We start from the raw sequence: 17916 nt of genomic DNA, 5'->3' as shown, positions 1-17916 counted from the left end.
ATCTTACAGTGGAAGAGAACAGCGGATATGTTCAGCCTACTGTGTGCTCTGTGTGTGTGTGTGTGAGTGTGTGTGTGAGTGTGTGTGTGTGTGTGATGGGAGAGGGGTGGATTAGGCAGAATGGTGCATATCCTCTTATAGCACAGCTTTGCAGGGCAGCTCTGCTACGTGCCGTGTTAAGGTCGCAGTGTTCAGGATGTTTAGTGTAACACAACCATGTCAGTTGCTGAAATTCAGAAAACCATTGATAAAAAAAAATCCCTGTTATGTATTCTAGCCAAGTTAGTGATAAATGCTGTTTACATTTATATTTACAGCTATATTTACAGCATTTGGCAGACGCCTTTATCCTGAGCAGCTTACTGTACACTTTACAGTGTTAGTTATTGCAGTTTGCCAGTGCTATACTGTATGAGATAAAAAAAAAAAATCAGATACTGTATCATGCTTTTTGTTTCAAATCCACATGTTGCATTGTTACTGTCAGAACTACACCACAGACTAGAAATAATATACCTACTATAAAGTGTAGACATGGGAAAACACGGACAAAGTGTAAATGTGTGTGAAATATTGTAGAAAGGATGATTATGAGCCTTGGCTGAGGTTATACTGTATAAGAATAATAAAACAAGGCTAGATGTTTGGATTATAGATGGACGAGGTTGGATGTTGATGGTCATTTAGCAGCAGGTGATGGTTTGTAGTGGTCTGATCAGATCCTGAGATTTGAGGGATTATGAGTTTAGAGTTTATGAGTCTCTGTGTGTGTAGTAGAATAAATGGTCACTGAGTGCACAAGAGTGCATTAGTGTTGTAACTGGGCAGGTGAACAGAGTGTCTCCTCAAAAGACCATGCTGTCTGGGTCAAAGAAAGACAGATTCGGGAAATCAGATTAAGAATGTTAGCTGCCTTGAAGCATTTTGAGCAGTTGAGGGTTGTACTTCATCTGTAGTTCATACAGTCAAACTCCTGACTGACTTGTTCTGGATGAGCAAAAACAAACCACAACAAGTTAAAGTTAAAGTGTCTCCTCAACATTACATTAAGGACTCAACCATAATCATCCCTAACCAGACCAACCAGAGTAAAAGTCCATCATGAAGAACAATCTTCATGATGGACAAAAAAAATTTATCTGATAGTAAGAGCTCAAATAAATCAACCCTAAAGCAACCAATAAGAAGCCATAAAACTGAATAAAACTGAACACCAATGATATTGCAGTCACAGAGACTGTGGACTCATGCTGCAGAAGCCTTTCACCCAAAAGCAGGAATAAGGTGTTAGTATGTGTAATACCTCCCTGATGGAGCATAATATTATTCTGCGGAACTGTCATAACTTACAGCCAAAGAAAAATCTATGGTGCATACTGATGATACGGCGGATGTACAGAACCACCCCATCTTAAAAGCTCCAGTAGTTATAATTCATCTACACAATTTATAAGTGACCATGAAAACCTCCTAGTCGCACCCACTGGTTCTTCAGAACACAGCTTTATATACTTGGCAGAATATGTAGAATCTGCTACCCGGAATCTGAAAGCACCACATTGTTGTGGATAGAACAGGAGCACATGACTGCTACAGGGCTACACAACTACACACATACTCCAGTCAGGACACTGTTGGCTCCTCACCATCCTGGAGACCTTAGGAGAACATAAAAGGGTACAGCAGAAATAATAGGAGGATCTAGTGTAGCCTAATCTAATTGTAATTGCCGATTTTTACTGCCTTTACTTGCTGTACTTTTCAGTCGGAGCATCCTGTTCTCTATCATAGAAATTTTACAGCCTTCATTTGCTATAGTATTAGAGAATGCAGGTTTGGAAACAAACCCAATGCATACATATTCCATGGTTTTTCTGCTCAGACAGTAAGCAGAGGTCTAAAAGTGTTGGTGTGCATAGTGTTGGTGTGCATTTTCTACAGAAGCTTAACACTGCTACTGCAGTTCTGTCTAAATCTCAGCTCAGGATGAGTCTGTGCTTTTTAAGGCAGTTTTTTTATCCCATCTCAAGCCTGCAAGGTTTGGTTAGGTGTATATCTCCTCTATGCTATGTTTCTGCTGCATGCACTAGCATGTATTGTAGAGTTAGATGACACCCCTGTTGTTGTTGTTGGGTTTTTTTTGGCTGATTAAGGTATGCTTTTCATGTCAAGTTTAATACTCGAAAGAAGGCCTAGATGAGAGGATTAACCAGCCCCTTCAACAGATGCTCCACAGGAAAGGAATTGGGACTTTTTTAATCCTACATCCTCTTTGCTATGAGGGAAACAATCCAGGCTCCTGCTGGCTTTGTCCTCTTTGAGCTGTTGTTTGGGGGATAGGCTGGATGGCATTGGACTTAGCGTAAGTGACCCTGGAGAAACAACCTCACCATCCGATATGATTTTTGAGTATGCTCAAGAGATGCAAGATTCTCTCAACTGAGTGACAACATCATCACATGGAAGTAGCCCGTGTGGAAAAGCAGCATCTCTAATGCCAGCACAGCCCCAGGACTAATCCTTTGACTGAGACTTTAGTTTAGTGGTACGTTTTCATTCTTGGCTTTTCATGTTGGTCAAAATTTGCAAACTGGATATTGAAAGGACAGCAATACTTCAGCATCCCAGTGTTGTGGATAACAGAGGTTTACAACTGCTAGGAATCAGTACACAACTATAAAAAAGTGATTCAGCCTAAACATAAACCCAGCATACAGAACACTAACTGGATGGATGCATGTTTGTTGTTTTGAACATTTCCAAAATGGAACATTTGCATTTTGTGCCTTTAATGTATCTTTTACTGAAATTCTACCTTTAGAAATCTTTTACCTTGGTAAAAAAATGAATGTGTAAATGTATTTTTGTAGCTACTGAACAAGTTTATGTAGCTTATAATGTGAAATCAGTTCCACTACAATGAACTCTATATGAACAATGAACTCAATGTCAGTGGTCTTGAACTGGTCAGCCTGACTGAGTAACAGATCCCTGGCTATCAGTATTCTACAATGGTCCACTATTCTATCTTAGATTTATCTTAAGATTAGCTTTAGGTGTTGATTTAGGTGTTTAGCACAGTGTTGATTGACCGCATTTATAATTAAAAGTGCACCAGTCATTCCTTATTCAGCTTCTCGGCAGTACATTCACTGTACTAATATGGATGTGGCCATGTGACTGTGTTACAGCTGCTTTTCTGCTGAAGTGTGTATGGATGTGGGTGTCTGATACACTCCTCTCTCTTAAACTGTGCAGCCATGCAGCAAGTGTTAGGTAACCTGATGGAGTTGCCAACCGCCACTAAGGCCAATGACATCGACCTCATCTTTCTCAAAGGCATCATGGAAAGCTGTACCTTTTGCTCTCTCACCAAGGTACAACAGATACACACACACCCTCTCTCATACACACACACACTCACAAACTCAGTTACCAATTTAGTCTGACTTTTGTCTAATGGAAGGATGTGTGTTTGTGTGTGTGTATATGTGTGTGTGTGTATGTGTGTGTGTGTGTGTGTGTGTGTGTGTGTGTGTGTGTGTGTGTGTGTGTGTGTGTGTGTGTGTGTGTACAGCTTCATGATCGTTTAGAAGACATGAAGCTGGAAGCAGTGCAGGACAATAATGTTGTACTTGTGAGTGAGATCCTTGGGGTAATTCGGGGTCTGACTGGTAGAGACAATAGTGCTGCAGAATTATCACAAATACTTCAACAACCTCACTTCCAGGTGTGTATTTTTGCATGATCAGTAACTTGCACTGTCTGGTCTCTTCTCCCCTCATCACATCTTATTTCTTTTGTCTCTTCTTTATTTCCGTGTCTTAGTCTCTCCTGGAGGCCCATGACATGGTGGCATCAAAAAGCTATGAGGCTCCGCCCACCATCAAGCCAGCCATCGAAGCAGCAGTCAACAATGCACTCATGCAAGCTGATGCTGTCAGAATGATCGGCATCCGCAAGAAAGCAGGAGAACCTCTGGTCAGTGTGTAACGGTGTAGTTTAATAATGTGTCAAAGGACTATGTACTTCTTCTGAACTGATCATGAGAGACAAGGAATATCTGTTTTGCAGATGAAGTGCTTGTGGTCTTTATTGCAAGATCCAGTTCACCGAGAATAAACCAGAACATATTAATGTATGTGTGTGTCTTTAAAATAGGGAGTCACATTCCGAGCAGAGAAGGACAACCTTGTGATTGCTCGGATTCTTTATGGCGGAATAATTGACAGGCAGGGCCTCCTCCATGTAGGTGATATCATAAAGGAAGTGAATGGACAGGAAGTAGGCAACAATCCTACAGAGCTACAGGACATGCTGAAGGGTTGCAATGGAGGGATCACACTTAAAATCTTGCCGAGCTACATAGACTCAGCAGTACCACCGCAGGTACTAACACCTGGGCACTCATACTACAACACGCTGCCACTGGGTGCACTCAGATTCTGGGGTGTCAGAGTTCTTTGTGGTTCTCCCTCTAATCTCTAATCCCATCTGTGTAGGTTTACCTGAAGCCACATTTTGAGTATGATCCAGCCAATGACAGTCTGATTCCATGCAGAGAGGCTGGACTCGCCTTCAAGAGGGGTGACATTATTCAGCTTGTCAACAGAGAGGACCAGAACTGGTGGCAGGTTTGATTTTACCGCTTTGCATTCATCTGGATTGGTGGCCTAATGGTTAGAGAGTCTGACTTGTAACCCGAAGGTTGTGGGTTCAAGTCTCGGGCCGGCCACAACTGAGGTGCCCTTGAGCAAGGCACCGAATCCCCCCAACTTCTCCCCGGGCACTGCAGCATAAATGGCTGCCCACTGCTCCGGGTGTGTGTGTTCACTGCTGTGTGTGTGCACTTTGGATGGGTTAAATGTAGAGAACGAATTCTGAGTATGGGTTACTGTACTTAGCCATATTAGTCACTTCACTATTTATTTGGTGGACAACATTTCATTGGATGGTTGTGCTATTTTTATAGGCACTTCACATCGTAGGAGGAGTTACAGGGTTAATTCCCAGTCAGTTTCTTGAGGAGAAAAGGAAAGCTTTTGTTCCAAAGGACTTGGATAGAAAAGGTATGGCATTAAAAGCACATTTATTGTAAGGTTAAAAATACAGGGGAAGATATAATGGTCGACCAGCTTCTACTGTAGTAATAAAAACACTGTTCACAAAAACAATTTATGGAGCCTGAAATGTAAGTTTTGGTCCCACTTTAATACCATTTGTTAAAATTGTTCTCTAAAATAGTATTGCAGCCAGCCAGTAGAGGGCCTTAGAGACGTTTTGGCTTCATTTTGAAGGCTTGTACAACAACCGCCCATATATACATTCATTTGTGTGAACTTTTGTGGACCACTCCGCCCTGACCCACTTCCCGTGCCCCTTCCCTCCTTCTCTGACCCCCAACCCTTTTACTGCCAGGGATCTTATGTGGAACAGTGAATGTTAAAATGACGAAAAAAAAGATGTACCAAACTTCAAGGAATGCAGGCAAGTCACTCGGTGGTTTATTTTCTGAATGTTGACACCTCCGTGTTTGATGTGGATGTGACTGAGCATTTTCTGTATTTACTGGATGGGTGAAATGTAGAATTCGATGGTCACGAGCTGCAGATCTATGAGGAGGTAACATACATGCCACCGTTCCAGAGGAAAACACTGATCATGATCGGAGCGCAGGGAGTCGGGCGCCGAAGCCTGAAAACCCGTCTGCTGATGCTGTATCCCGATCACTACGGAACAACAACACCATGTGAGTAAAATAACAGATTAAAAAATAACAAACTAACTCATTAAAGGGATAGAATATACTGCATTTACTCTCTAATTGCTTTCATAGAATCTTTGTGTATACAAATGTATTAAATTGTTTATTCTACTCAATGTACAAGAGATCAAATAGAATGTAATATGTCTGCTTTTTTCTGTCACCTATAGTTACATCCCGAATGCCTCGAGAGGACGAGCTGAGTGGTCAGACTTACCAGTTTGTAACACGGATGGAAATGGAGATGGATATTAAATCGGGATGTTTCTTGGAGCATGGCGAGTATGATGGCAACCTATATGGCACCAAGATAAGTTCTATTCATGAGGTGGTGGAAACTGGACGCACCTGCATCCTAGATGTCAACCCTCAGGTCTGTATCTGAAGCCATTCTGGTGAGTCTGTGCTCATGATAGGTTCTGGTTCTGACAGGAGGAAAACCAAACAAAAAATGGATCACATCATCCGCTAGACCGCCAGCATGTGATACTGAGATTTTACACTTCCATAATTGCCATTTCCTTGTAGCATATTTGGTATAGGTACATCTGGATGCTGGCAAGACATTTAAAAGTGTTATTTTATTCACTTTTACTATTACAACACTGCCCTCTGGTGGTGAGGAGGAGTGAGATGTAGTTTATATACGTTGGATGGAATCAATAGTGAACCAAACGGAACTTAATAGTGCACAAGAAGGTATTCAGATGTTAAAACAGAGGTCCACTGCTCTCATGGTTACACGAGTAACCTGCTGTTTTCCCGTATGGTGACCAGCCAAATTTAACCTATATAGATTTAGTATTCCATTTGGCTTGGATTATTCAAAACAAATAACTAAATTGCTGTATATCAGTTCCAATGTCTTCTCATACAAATATTCTCTAGTTTAATTTATGATTAACCTTTATGACCTCAGTTCCTATCACACACTCATTCTTAACATGCCTTGTTACAAATATGTCAGTCTGAACAGATTTCAGGATCAGTTATTTAGGTTCTCTTTCTACAGGTGCTGAAGGTTCTGAGAACAGCAGAGTTTATGCCCTATGTAGTGTTTATAGCAGCTCCTGAGTTTGAGACACTTAAAGCCATGCACCAAGCTGTCGTCGATGCAGGAATCACCACCAAACTGCTCACAGTACGTACAAATCCCACACAGTCAGGGCACCGCTGTACTACTAAAGCCCACTCATACTTATACGAGTGCTGCAGCATATTGTACTACTGAAGCTTTTAGATAAATGACAATCACTATCATATATTCACACTAATGAACTGGCAACGTGAAATGACAGGAATCTGAATTTATTTGATGAGTAAAAATCAAAAAAGACTTGTGCACGTTTATGGCCAGTTAAATGTAAAAAGTGCTAAATAAAATATGTCACAGCTTCCCTGATTAATACATACACATTAATACACACAAGTTCACATGAGGTGATTCAAGCCTTGTGAAGTGGAAAAAACATTGCTCAGGACTTACACAAGGCTTTATGAGCTGTATGAACATCAGACATTAGCATTGATTTCCACTGTGATGTTATGATTTATACACGTTTAGTACTGTTCATCACACAGTACTAGGGTGTAGTTCAGCCTTATCCCCCCCCCACACCCCCACACACACACTTCATTAAATGAATGTTGAGTGACTTATTAATGAACACAGTGATTTAATGAGTTAGAGGTTTATCACTGACGGCTGTTCGCCACTCAGTGGCTGCTGCATTATTTTGTGATGTGATAAGGAACAGTGTGTGTAGATTAAAGTGGTAACCAGATCATATGAGTGTTGTGTGTCACTCTAGACAAACATGTGACATATTGATTCACAGTGTTTTTTCTCTCAGGATGAGGATCTGAAGAAGAGAGTGGATGAGAGCGCTCGCATCCAGCAGACCTACAGACATTACTTCGACCTCATCATCGTGAACAACAACCTGGACACTGCATTTAAAACTCTACAGGCCACACTGGACAAACTTAATTCTGAACCCCAGTGGGTTCCAGTCAGCTGGGTTTATTAATGGGGTGTGTGTGTATGTGTGTGTACACACATGAACAAAATTGTTGGTACCCTTCGGTCAATGAAAGAAAAACTCATAATGGTCACAGAAAAAATGTAATCTGACAAAAGTAATAATAAACTAGAATGGTACATTTCCTGAAGAAAATGTGAATGTGCTTGCACGTGGCAAGTTCCCCTCATCGTGCTGAGTGTTTTGATATGTCACATGTCCATGTTGTGCTAAATTTTTTATTTCGCTAATTTTGGGGGTGGGGCTACACGTGACATCAGTTCCCCTCCTCATGCTGAGTTTTTTGATATATGACATGTCCATGTTGTGCTAAATCTTTGATTTCACTTGAATTTTAGGAATTTCCCATTCATTTCTATGGGACTTTTTGGGCTGCTTTTTCGTCTGCTGTGCGAATATCGTTGGTCGGATCGCACACCTCTCCTCAATGAGCCGGTCAATTTGACACCTCATCCATGAGTCTAGGACAAAAGCTGCGGGACAAGTTACACGCCGAAAAAGTGTCCGGAAGAAGAAGAAGAAGAAGAAGAAGAAGAAGAAGAAGAAGAAGAAGAAGTATGCAAGAGAATAAGAATGTGCTTTGCAAGCACATTAACTAGAATGTACATTTCCTGAAGAAAATGTGAATGGTGTTTGCACGTGGCAAATTTCGGTACTCATTTGCTAGGGTGTTTTGGATGAACACAGAAGAGAAGCCATGCCTGAGCTCTGCGCACGCTGTGTGTGTGTGTGTGTGTGTGTGTGTGTGTGAGAGAGAGAGAGAGAGAGAGAGAGAGAGAGAGAGAGAGAGATAGAGATTAAAGGAATTTTAGGAATTTCCCATTCATTTCTATGGGACTTTTTTGGCCGCTTTTTCGTCCGCTGTGCGAACATCATTGGTCGGATTGCTTATAAAAGTCATAGGACACCTCTCCTCAATGAGCCAGTCGATTTGGTCTAGGACAAAAGCTGCAGGACAAGTTACGTGCCTAAAAAGTGTCCGGAAGAAGAAGAAGAAGAAGAAGAACTAGAATGTACATTTCCTGAAGAAAATGTGAATGGTGCTTGTAAGTTCCCCTCATCGTGCTGATTGTTTTGATATGTCACATGTCCATGCTGTGCTAAATTTTGATTTTCATGTGAAATCACGTGACGTCACGTGACTTCATCAAATTACACGTGAGGAAGTTCCCCTCATTGTTTTGAGTGTTTTGATATGTCACATGTCTATGTTGTAAAAAGTTTTTGATTTTGCATATATTTTGGGCGGGGCTGCGGCACAACCGGAAGGCCAGTCGATACACCAATTTAAACGTTTGTTCAGAGTATCACCCTAAAGGAGCTGGCCGAGTTTGGTGTAGATTGTTCAAAAGCTTGCCGAGTTATAAACCTCCAAAGTTTATAATGGGAGTATATGGGAAAAAAGGCCACTTTGAGACCTGGTACCGGACGTACTGGTACTCGGGTCACTTAGAAAAGTCATAGCACACCTCTCCTCACTGAGCCGGTCGATTTGACACCTCATTCATGGGTCTAGGACAAAAGCTGCGGGACAAGTTACGTGTCGAAGTTTTGTCTGGAAGAGTATGCACAATAGTAAGAATGTTGTTTTGCAAGCACCATTAATAATAATAAGTATGCAAGAGAATAGGAATATGCTTTAGCAAGCACATTAATAATAATAATAATAATAATAATAATAATAATAATAATAAGTATGCAAGAGAATAAGAATGTGCTTTAGCAAGCACAATAATAATAATAATAATAAGTATGCAGAATAACAATAATGATGCATTGCAAGCACCATTAATAATAATAATAATAATAATAATAATAATAATAATAATAATAATAATAAGTATGCAGAATAACAATAATGATGCTTTGCAAGCACCATTAATAAGTATGCAAAATAACAATAATGATGCTTTGCAAGTACCATTAATAAAAATTCTATGAATGTTAACCAGTGAAAGTCAGACATTGCTTTTCAACCATGCTTCAGCAGAATTATTTAAAAAAAATAAACTCATGGAACAGGCCAAAAATGATGGTACACCTAGAAAAGACTGAAAATAATGTGACCAAAGGGACATGTTAACTCAAGGTGTGTCCACTAATTAGCATCAAAGGTGTTTACAATCTTGTAATCAGTCAGTGGGCCTGTATATAGGGCTCCACGTAGTCACTGTGTTGTCTGGTGACATGGTGTGTACCACACTCAACATGGACCAGAGGAAGCGAAGGAAAGAATTGTCTCAGGAGATTAGAAAGAAAATTATAGACAAGCATGATAAAGGTAAAGGCTATAAGACCATCTCCAAGCAGCTAGATGTTCCTGTGACTACAGTTGTACATATTATTCAGAAACTTAAGATCCATGGGACTGTAGCCAACCTCCCTGGATGTGGCCGCAGGAGGAAAATTGATGACAAATCAAAGAGACGGATAATCCCGAATGTTAACAAAAGAGCCCAGAAAGACTTCTAAAGAGATCCAAGGTGCTTAAGGTGTTTGAGGTGTTTGAGCCAAAGTGGACTACATGGGAGACAACCAAGGAGGACACCATTGTTGAAAACAAATCATAAAAAAGCTAGACTGGAATATGCCAAACAATATGTTGACAAGCCACAAAGCTTCTGGAAGAATGTCCTATGGACAGATGAGACAAAAATGGAACTTTTTGCCAAGGCACATCAGCTCGATGTTCGCAGATGGAAAAATTAAGCATATCAAAAAAAGAACACTGTCCCTACTGTGAAATCTGGAGGAGGCTCTGTTATGTTCTAGGGCTGCATCTGGTATAGGGTGTCTTGAATCTGTGCAGGTTACAATTAAAACTGAAGACTATCAAGGGATTCTAGAGTGAAATGTGCTGGTCAGTGTCAGAAAGCTTGATCTCAGTCGCAGGTCATGGGTCTTGCAACAGGACAATGACCCAAAACACACAGCTAAAAACACCCAAGAATGGTTAAGAGGAAAACATTGGACTATTCTAAAGTGGCCTTCTATTAGCCCTGACCTCAATCCTATTGAGCATCTTTGGAAGGAGCTGAAACATGCCGTCTGGAAAAGACATCCTTCAAACCGGAAACAACTGGAGCAGTTTGCTCATGAGGAGTGGGCCAAAATACCTGCTGAGAGGTGCAGAAGTCTCATTGACTGACAGTTACAGGAATCGTCTGATTGAAGTGATTGCCTCAAAAGGTTGTGCAACAAAATATTAAATTAGGGGTACCATAATTTTTGTCTAGACCTGTTCCATGAGTTCTCACTCACTCATTTTCTACCGCTTATCAGAGTTCCATGAGTTTTTTTTTTTTTAATAATTCTGTTGATGCACGGTTGAAAAGCAATGTCTGACTTTCATTGGTTAACATTCATAGAATTTTTATTTATTACTTTTGTCAGATTAAAGTTTTTCTGTGACCATTGTGAGTTTTTGTTTCATTGACCGAAATGTGTGTGTGTGTGTGTGTGTGTGTGTGTGTGTTTTGTGCTTTATTTGTTGCCCTTCTTGTGTACTTGTGTGTTTGTCCCCAAACTTCTGTAACCCCACTGTGTTTATACAGTGATAAAGACTCCAACACAGAGGATGGACATTACTGTTTTGTCTGTCTTTAGACGTTCAGTGAAGTGGTTGGTTTCATGTTGTTCTTAAGTTGATCTTTTACAGGTTGTTTTGACTCTGACTGACCTCAAGAAATGTCACTTCCACATTATGTTTTTGTCCTGTGTCAAGACACACACACACACACACACACACACACACACACAGACAGTTATCGGTTATACAAATTGGAGGTACAGAATCCCACAATTCAAAAAATTTAAATACTCCTTTGTGCATCAGGTGATCCTTGAGCTAAATAAGACACTTAATCGTAAGCCAAGATTATTGTAAATGTGCTGTGTTGTGTAGTGGGATGTAGTAAGAGTGAGTTTGTGGATTAAGTGATGTTGTGTAAGTGATGATTGCTGCAAACATAGAAAATAAACTGATGCAAGAAAAATTTCAGACATGTTCTGACAATAAAGTATCATATCATACACACACAGACGCATACACACACAGTGACACAGACACAAACGCACACACAGTGACACAGACACAAACACACAGACACAAACACAGAGATACAGACACACACAAACACACACTCTCTCACACACACAGATATAATATAAATAATAGTTTCTAACCAAACAGATTGTTTTGCTTCGCTTTATTAAAAACTGCAGAAAGAAGGTACTGAGAAAATCTTGAACAATATCATTGAGGAGATACAACTGGGTGAATAATCCAAAAAAATCTTCCTCAATCATCTTCATCATCTTCAGAATAGCCTTCAGTAATCAACACAAAGTGTGTGTGTGTGTGTGTGTGTGTGTGTGTGTGTGTGTGTGTGTGTGTGTGTGTGTGTGTGTGTGTGAAAGATAAAACAAAAGTAACAAAGAAAATATTTATAGTAGATTAAAGTACAGAGAAATGACAACACAGATTTGTTGAACTGGATTATGGGTAATGACAAAATCGACACTACATTATCATTAAATGAATCACAAGCAGAAAGTGTAAGTTTTGAAGCAGTTTGTGACATCAGGGTCACGTGAAGTGGAGTGCCTACCTGCTATAATATTTACTCTTCAAGAAGCAGCTTTAAAATAACATTTTTGAACAACTTCTGGCTTAAAAGGTTATATGACAAATATAAGTATCAGAAATTCTGGAGAAGTAAACATGTTTACTTTATAAACAGTACACATCAGATTTCTATATCTATTTCACACGATTCATTCAAATACGCAAGGCCATGGATGACCCCACACAGTACTAGGGGAAGGACTTTACTGCCACTTCCTATCTCTGCCTGCAGCTCTTTGTTATCTATCTTCAGCGTGATGTTGGATGAGATGAACAGCTGCTCCACCTCCTGAGGCACCTCACCGTTCCTCAGGAGAAAAGGAAGATCAGTGAAGGGGACTTGATGGGAAGCATCGGTCAGATGAGTTACCTGACAAGACACAGCATAGTTTTATCAGCCAGCAGAATCACTTGAAGCTGCAGCTCGGTGACACCATCTGCTTTCAGTTTAAAAGAAAAGCATGAAGTAAATAAAACATTATACTTACTAAATCATTTAACCCATTAATTGTTTCAGAAGAGCAGCTTTTTAGCAAGCTGAGGCCAACATGTGTCAGCTCTGAAAACACATAATACATAATGAGATGATGAATCTTCAGGGTCAAAGACACGCCTCAGATCTGTGTGTAGTATATTCTATCATCTTTCTCACCTTCAGCAGCACTGATCAGCATATGCATAGCAGTCAGAATTAACTGCCTCTGTCTGGTTGACTTTACAGATGATCCATTATGGTTATCTGAATGAAAACCATTTGATCAATAACTTTATAGAAGAAGCCATTAAATACAAATGACTTTCATCTATGTTGATGTACCTGTTTTCCAAGGTCCATTTGATCTCAGGCTCACTGTATCCGTATCAGACAGTAGCACTTCCACAAATTTGCCAGCGAACTCATCGGATGTGTCAGGAAAATAAGTGTAAGAATCATGCATTGGTTCTTCACATACGTTCTCCAGCTTGCTCTCTAAAGTGAATAAAAGTGTCTGATCTGGTAGAATCTCTTGAAAGAGATTTAACAGAGAGAGGCGAGTTTCAGGTGACAGACGAGCCAATTCGCACAATGTTGCTTTCATACACGCCAGTTCTGCAACATAATGACACAGACAGGATCGTGCTCTTAGAGCCTGATGAATGATCTCACCACAAGAGAGTTTCTGCAACCTTATACAATCCATGACACATTCTTTACCTTTACTCAAGGCATTCAGTGAAGACTGCTCTGTTGTTTGTGTCAGTGCCCAAAATCCATCCACTTCTATCATATCGTGGTCTGAATGCTCGGTAATGCTGCTGTCATCTGCCTCAATCCCATCAGGGTTTACGGCAACCTCTGAACATACAAACTGTTCACATATTTCATAGTCATGATTCTACAACCCTTTACATAATACACACAGCACTAACCATAGTGACCATCACTTTTAATGTTCAGTTCACAGACACTGTAGGCCAACACAGTGTGTGCAGGGATCTCAATAGCAACGTCTCTGGTTTGCTGTAGACACACACTCTTGTTCAGTTCAACCTGAATGCAGCATACAATGGGAAGAGACACATTCATTTAACTTGGGCATCATCATGAAGCTGCATTAAGCTGTAGTACAGTGGAGTGTAGTGTAGTATAGTGTAGTATAATGTGGTATAGTATAGTGTAGTATAGTATAGTACAGTATAGTAGAGTATAGTGTATTATAGTATAGTATAATATAGTATAGTGTATTGTAGTATAGTATAGTACAGTATAATATAGTAGAGTATATTGTAGTATAGTATAGTGTATTGTGGTGTAGTATAGTATAGTCAAATAAAAAAGACAACAGTACCTTGACTGGACCAATAAGTTTAAGTAAGCTGCTGAAGCTGCCTTCTTTCAGTTCACTGAAGTTAATGGTGCAGCCACAAGTGGTGAAGATCCGCTCTTTTAGTATAGTGAAGATTTTATTTTTGCCTTGTTTCTGCATAATAAGACTGTGCTGAAGGTCCAATTTCCTGTAAAACCCAAACAAACCAGTCACCACATTGCGAAGTGAGCATCCAACCAGGCAGATGTTTCTGTTCTATCGACACTGTGCTGAGGTTCTCTTTGTGTTTCACTTTCATCTTCCCAATCTGACAACGTTAAACATGTCGGCCACTACGGTTAGTGGTATGTGAACATTTATAATTATTTTATTGTGTACTTGTAAGGAAAGAAAATGTAAGATCATGACTAACATGTACAGACAGAATATTTTTATTTACTCACACGTTCAACTCACAGTGTCAGTGCTCAGAGGGCTTCCTTAACATTTAATCAGAACCCATAATCATTATAGTAGGTCCAAAATGAGATCCCTACCAATGATGCATCATAAAATAGTAACACAAATTCCTGAACTTGAGCTGATGCTCCTAAACCCCTTAGCATTACATTACTGTTCCCTTGAGCAGCTACATCATCAGTCAATAGCCACAGGTAGCTGTACAGAACCATGATGTTTTGGGTCTTTTCTTCTCCACACTTTTGCTCTTGTCATCACTATTATGGGCAAGTCGTGGCCTAATCGTTAGAGAGTCTGACTCGTAATCCTAAGGTTGTGGGTTCGAGTCTCGGGCCGGCCACGACTGAGGTGACAAGGCACCGAACCCCCCAACTGCTCCCCGGGTGCCACAGCATAAATGGCTGCCCACTGCTCCGGGTGTGTGCTCACAGTGTGTGTGTTCACTGCTGTGTGTGCACTTTGGATGGGTCAAATGCAGAGAACGAATTCTGAGTATGGGTCACCGTACTTAGCCGTATGTCACGTCACTATCAATGTCACGTCACTTAAATTGAGTACAATGTAACAACTGTAAAAAACAGAGACACGTGAAATGAATATGCATTTTCCCCCAAACATTCTAGAGAGCAATGTACTCTGGATGTTTACTGTATGGTTTATGTCACCTGTCCTTGGAGTCTTTTAGAAGAAGTGGCATATTCAGTCTTTCTTTATGAAGTGTCCCAAGAGACGATAAAATCTTGGCTGTCCCTTGTCCCTGGGCCTCCATGTTGACTCCAGAAATATCTATCATCCCAGATCCACTTACACTGCCGTTCTGTGTCTCTTCATATTTATTCAGGAACACCTGCTCCACTAGCACTGGAAAAACAATACAGACACAAGCAGAAAAATACAGTACAGCCTTAATAGTGAGATCAGTATTTATATAGGAAATATTCCATCGCTTGAACAATGTTTTTATCGCAGAGAAGCAGCCTCATATGGAGACGTGCCCACAGCCTCATATGGAGGTGCCCACCTCTTGACAGCCGTGTGTGTGTGTTTTAACCATGAATATTCATACTTTCGTACATGAACGTGTTTGTGTAGGTACCTGGTTGAATTGACTTTCCTTCCAGCAGGTCATTGAGAGTGAAGTCTGTGGGTTTGTATTTAGTTCTCTGCCAGAACCATGTTCCTGGACACTTGATCACAACTGCAAGTGGCTTCAGTTTTTCGGAATCATTAAGTCGGGAAACAGCAATCAGTGTGCCATCTTCATCGGTCTGGTGAAGCAGGCTACATGTGGCCTTTTTCAACATCTGCTCCCAACACACACATTGTTTAAATTTGTGAATCATAAGATGCCTTTTTTTTTAATTTTCTTTCTGTGTTAAATTAGCTTGAAAAGATAAAACCCAGAAATTCAGAAGTGTCATATAGCCAACATTAGAATGAGAGAGAGAGAGAGAGAGAGAGAGAGAGAATGAGAAACAGAGAGAGAGAGAGAGAGAGAGAGAGAGAGAGAGAGAGAGAGAGAGAGAGAGAGAGAGAGAGAGATAGACGTGTAAACATGACTGACATTCCTAAGGTATTCCTGCTTTGACACCCCCACCCCAACACACACACGCTCACACACAAACACACACAGACACACACACTACTGGAAAATTACTGGATAATAAACCTTGGTAATTTGCTCGTTTATAAAATGTACAGTAACGAGGACTTGAAATAGTCCTGGAAATAGTTTGTATGTATAAATACGTCTAAACAATATTATTTCTTTGCCCTTTACAGACAACATTGATGATTCTGAGATGATACTTAAAATGTTTTGTTTTTTTTGTGAGAATTAAAGGAGTTTTTCCTAAGTATTAGAGTTCAGGGTCCTTTTAATGCAAATATAAAGGAGGCAGGTAAGAGCACTGTGATGATCATATACAATAATTATTATTGAAATAGCAGTTGGATTTAAAAGACTGGGTTTAAAATACTAGGTTAGAAAGCCTGTGAACCCAATCGAGCACTAACATTTAAATACTTTTATACCTTGTATGCAGAGCTCTGGTTCTTCTTCTTCTTCTGATGACGTAGAAAAGAAAACAGGATCAGTGCCACTGATTTAAAACTAGGACTCGAACAGACTGAGTCACTGCTTCCTATTCTTGTGATTTATTTCACGTGGCTATGTGCTAAAAAGTTCACGCCTTCACTGGAACAGTCCAATGTCATATTCCTGAGCAGCTATAGAAGGTTCAAGCTGCCATTCAGAAAGGTGATGAGAAGTCGATAAACTTTTGGACAACTTAAGAAACTTTCATTGCGTTACCGCATTTAATGCATAACGACACTCCAGATATTTACTTCTTTTTAGTATTCAACAGACATATTAGTTCAAGTGATTTATTATAATATTGTCTTTTAAAGCTGATTCAATAGGATCCAGTAACAGGATCGAGTGTAGAAGTGAGACCAAATGACCAGTAGTGATTTAAAATAGCTCGGAAAGAGGAAGCTGTGGTTTAGTTACTCAAGCCTGACATTTCCAAAGACGTAGACAAAGTGATCCTATTTTCGATGGGTGTTATTTGACCAGAATTATTTTCATTTATTTTGCAGAATTTAAAATATGAGGTCCATATTTTGGATGTTGACAGAATACCATACACCAATAAACATTACTGAGAGATGCATGAGACAAAGAGGCTGTTAGATGTTTTGGGTCTTCAGACACCACTCAGTGTGTGTAATAAAGGGGATTTCACAGCTCTGGAAAGAAGAAGTGTGGCTTTAATACCACATTGTAGACCAGAATGACATTGACTGGGGGATGGGGGGGGGGAATGAAAGCTGTGAAATACCTGAAAAGAGAGTCTTCTTCCTCTAGAATATGTGGTACATCAGAAATCAGGATACAGGAAGCAAAGAGAGAAGTCATGATATTAGATCTGTGGGTTATACAGAGCACGGTGAAGCGGATGTTATCTAGGAGGCGTTTAGTGTTTCAGTGAGTTTCTGAACTGCTTAACATTGTTCAAAGTCTGGGGAAAAGTCAACATTATTAGAATTAAAACATGCAAATAAATTTAAATAAATGTAAAAAAAATGGTTTTGTTGAAATAATAAAGTTTGAGTCAGAGAACAAATTTTCTAGTATAAATGTGACTCTAGTGTAACATAAGACAGCTGGGCTTCATCGTAAAAATTAGCATGATCCATGACAGAAGAAGA

At 40.0% G+C, this 17916-nt stretch overlaps 2 protein-coding genes and 1 long non-coding RNA gene across 3 annotated transcripts; 1 reads left to right on the top strand and 2 right to left on the bottom strand.

Moving 5' to 3' along the window:
- The first annotated feature begins 3260 nt into the window (after positions 1–3260).
- Positions 3261–7881, top strand: pals2b (protein associated with LIN7 2, MAGUK p55 family member b). Its single transcript, XM_047816041.1, has 11 exons — positions 3261–3377; positions 3578–3730; positions 3829–3981; positions 4162–4389; positions 4503–4634; positions 4973–5069; positions 5419–5487; positions 5588–5749; positions 5935–6137; positions 6777–6905; positions 7618–7881. The coding sequence occupies exons 1-11, from the start codon at positions 3261–3263 to the stop codon at positions 7792–7794; spliced, it is 1620 nt and encodes a 539-aa protein (XP_047671997.1). The 3' UTR covers positions 7795–7881.
- LOC125145167 lies at positions 5483–6118 on the bottom strand. Its single transcript, XR_007143499.1, has 2 exons — positions 5982–6118; positions 5483–5729 (listed from the first exon to the last, which is right to left on the bottom strand). It is a non-coding gene; the product is annotated as an uncharacterized LOC125145167 (long non-coding RNA).
- Positions 7882–11999: 4118 nt separating the features above from the next.
- Positions 12000–17737, bottom strand: gsdmea (gasdermin Ea). Its single transcript, XM_027157467.2, has 11 exons — positions 17547–17737; positions 16735–16767; positions 15797–16004; positions 15366–15561; positions 14263–14428; positions 13844–13964; positions 13629–13769; positions 13251–13523; positions 13086–13172; positions 12922–12992; positions 12000–12803 (listed from the first exon to the last, which is right to left on the bottom strand). Exons 3-11 carry the CDS (start codon positions 16002–16004, stop codon positions 12555–12557), a joined length of 1512 nt encoding a protein of 503 aa, XP_027013268.1. The 5' UTR covers positions 16735–16767; positions 17547–17737; the 3' UTR covers positions 12000–12554.
- Between the last annotated feature and the right edge of the window lie 179 nt (positions 17738–17916).

Source organism: Tachysurus fulvidraco, chromosome 7, assembly GCF_022655615.1.
Source record: "Tachysurus fulvidraco isolate hzauxx_2018 chromosome 7, HZAU_PFXX_2.0, whole genome shotgun sequence".
Lineage (NCBI taxonomy): Eukaryota > Metazoa > Chordata > Actinopteri > Siluriformes > Bagridae > Tachysurus > Tachysurus fulvidraco.
Note: the sequence above shows the minus strand (reverse complement) of the source record. Positions and strands in the feature narration are given on the sequence as shown.

Bases quoted from the DNA above. Each gene is read 5' to 3' on its own strand.
- pals2b (XM_047816041.1), top strand. From the start codon at position 3,261: ATGCAGCAAGTGTTAGGTAACCTGATGGAGTTGCCAACCGCCACTAAG. The intron at 5,488-5,587 runs GCAAGTCACTCG...GGTGAAATGTAG, and splicing joins CCAAACTTCAAGGAATGCAG to AATTCGATGGTCACGAGCTG. The intron at 6,138-6,776 runs GTCTGTATCTGA...CTCTTTCTACAG, and splicing joins TCCTAGATGTCAACCCTCAG to GTGCTGAAGGTTCTGAGAAC.
- gsdmea (XM_027157467.2), bottom strand. From the start codon at position 16,004: ATGTTGAAAAAGGCCACATGTAGCCTGCTTCACCAGACCGATGAAGAT. The intron at 15,562-15,796 runs GTACCTACACAA...TTGTTTTTCCAG, and splicing joins AGGAAAGTCAATTCAACCAG to TGCTAGTGGAGCAGGTGTTC. The intron at 13,965-14,262 runs GTACTGTTGTCT...TGCTGCATTCAG, and splicing joins AACTTATTGGTCCAGTCAAG to GTTGAACTGAACAAGAGTGT.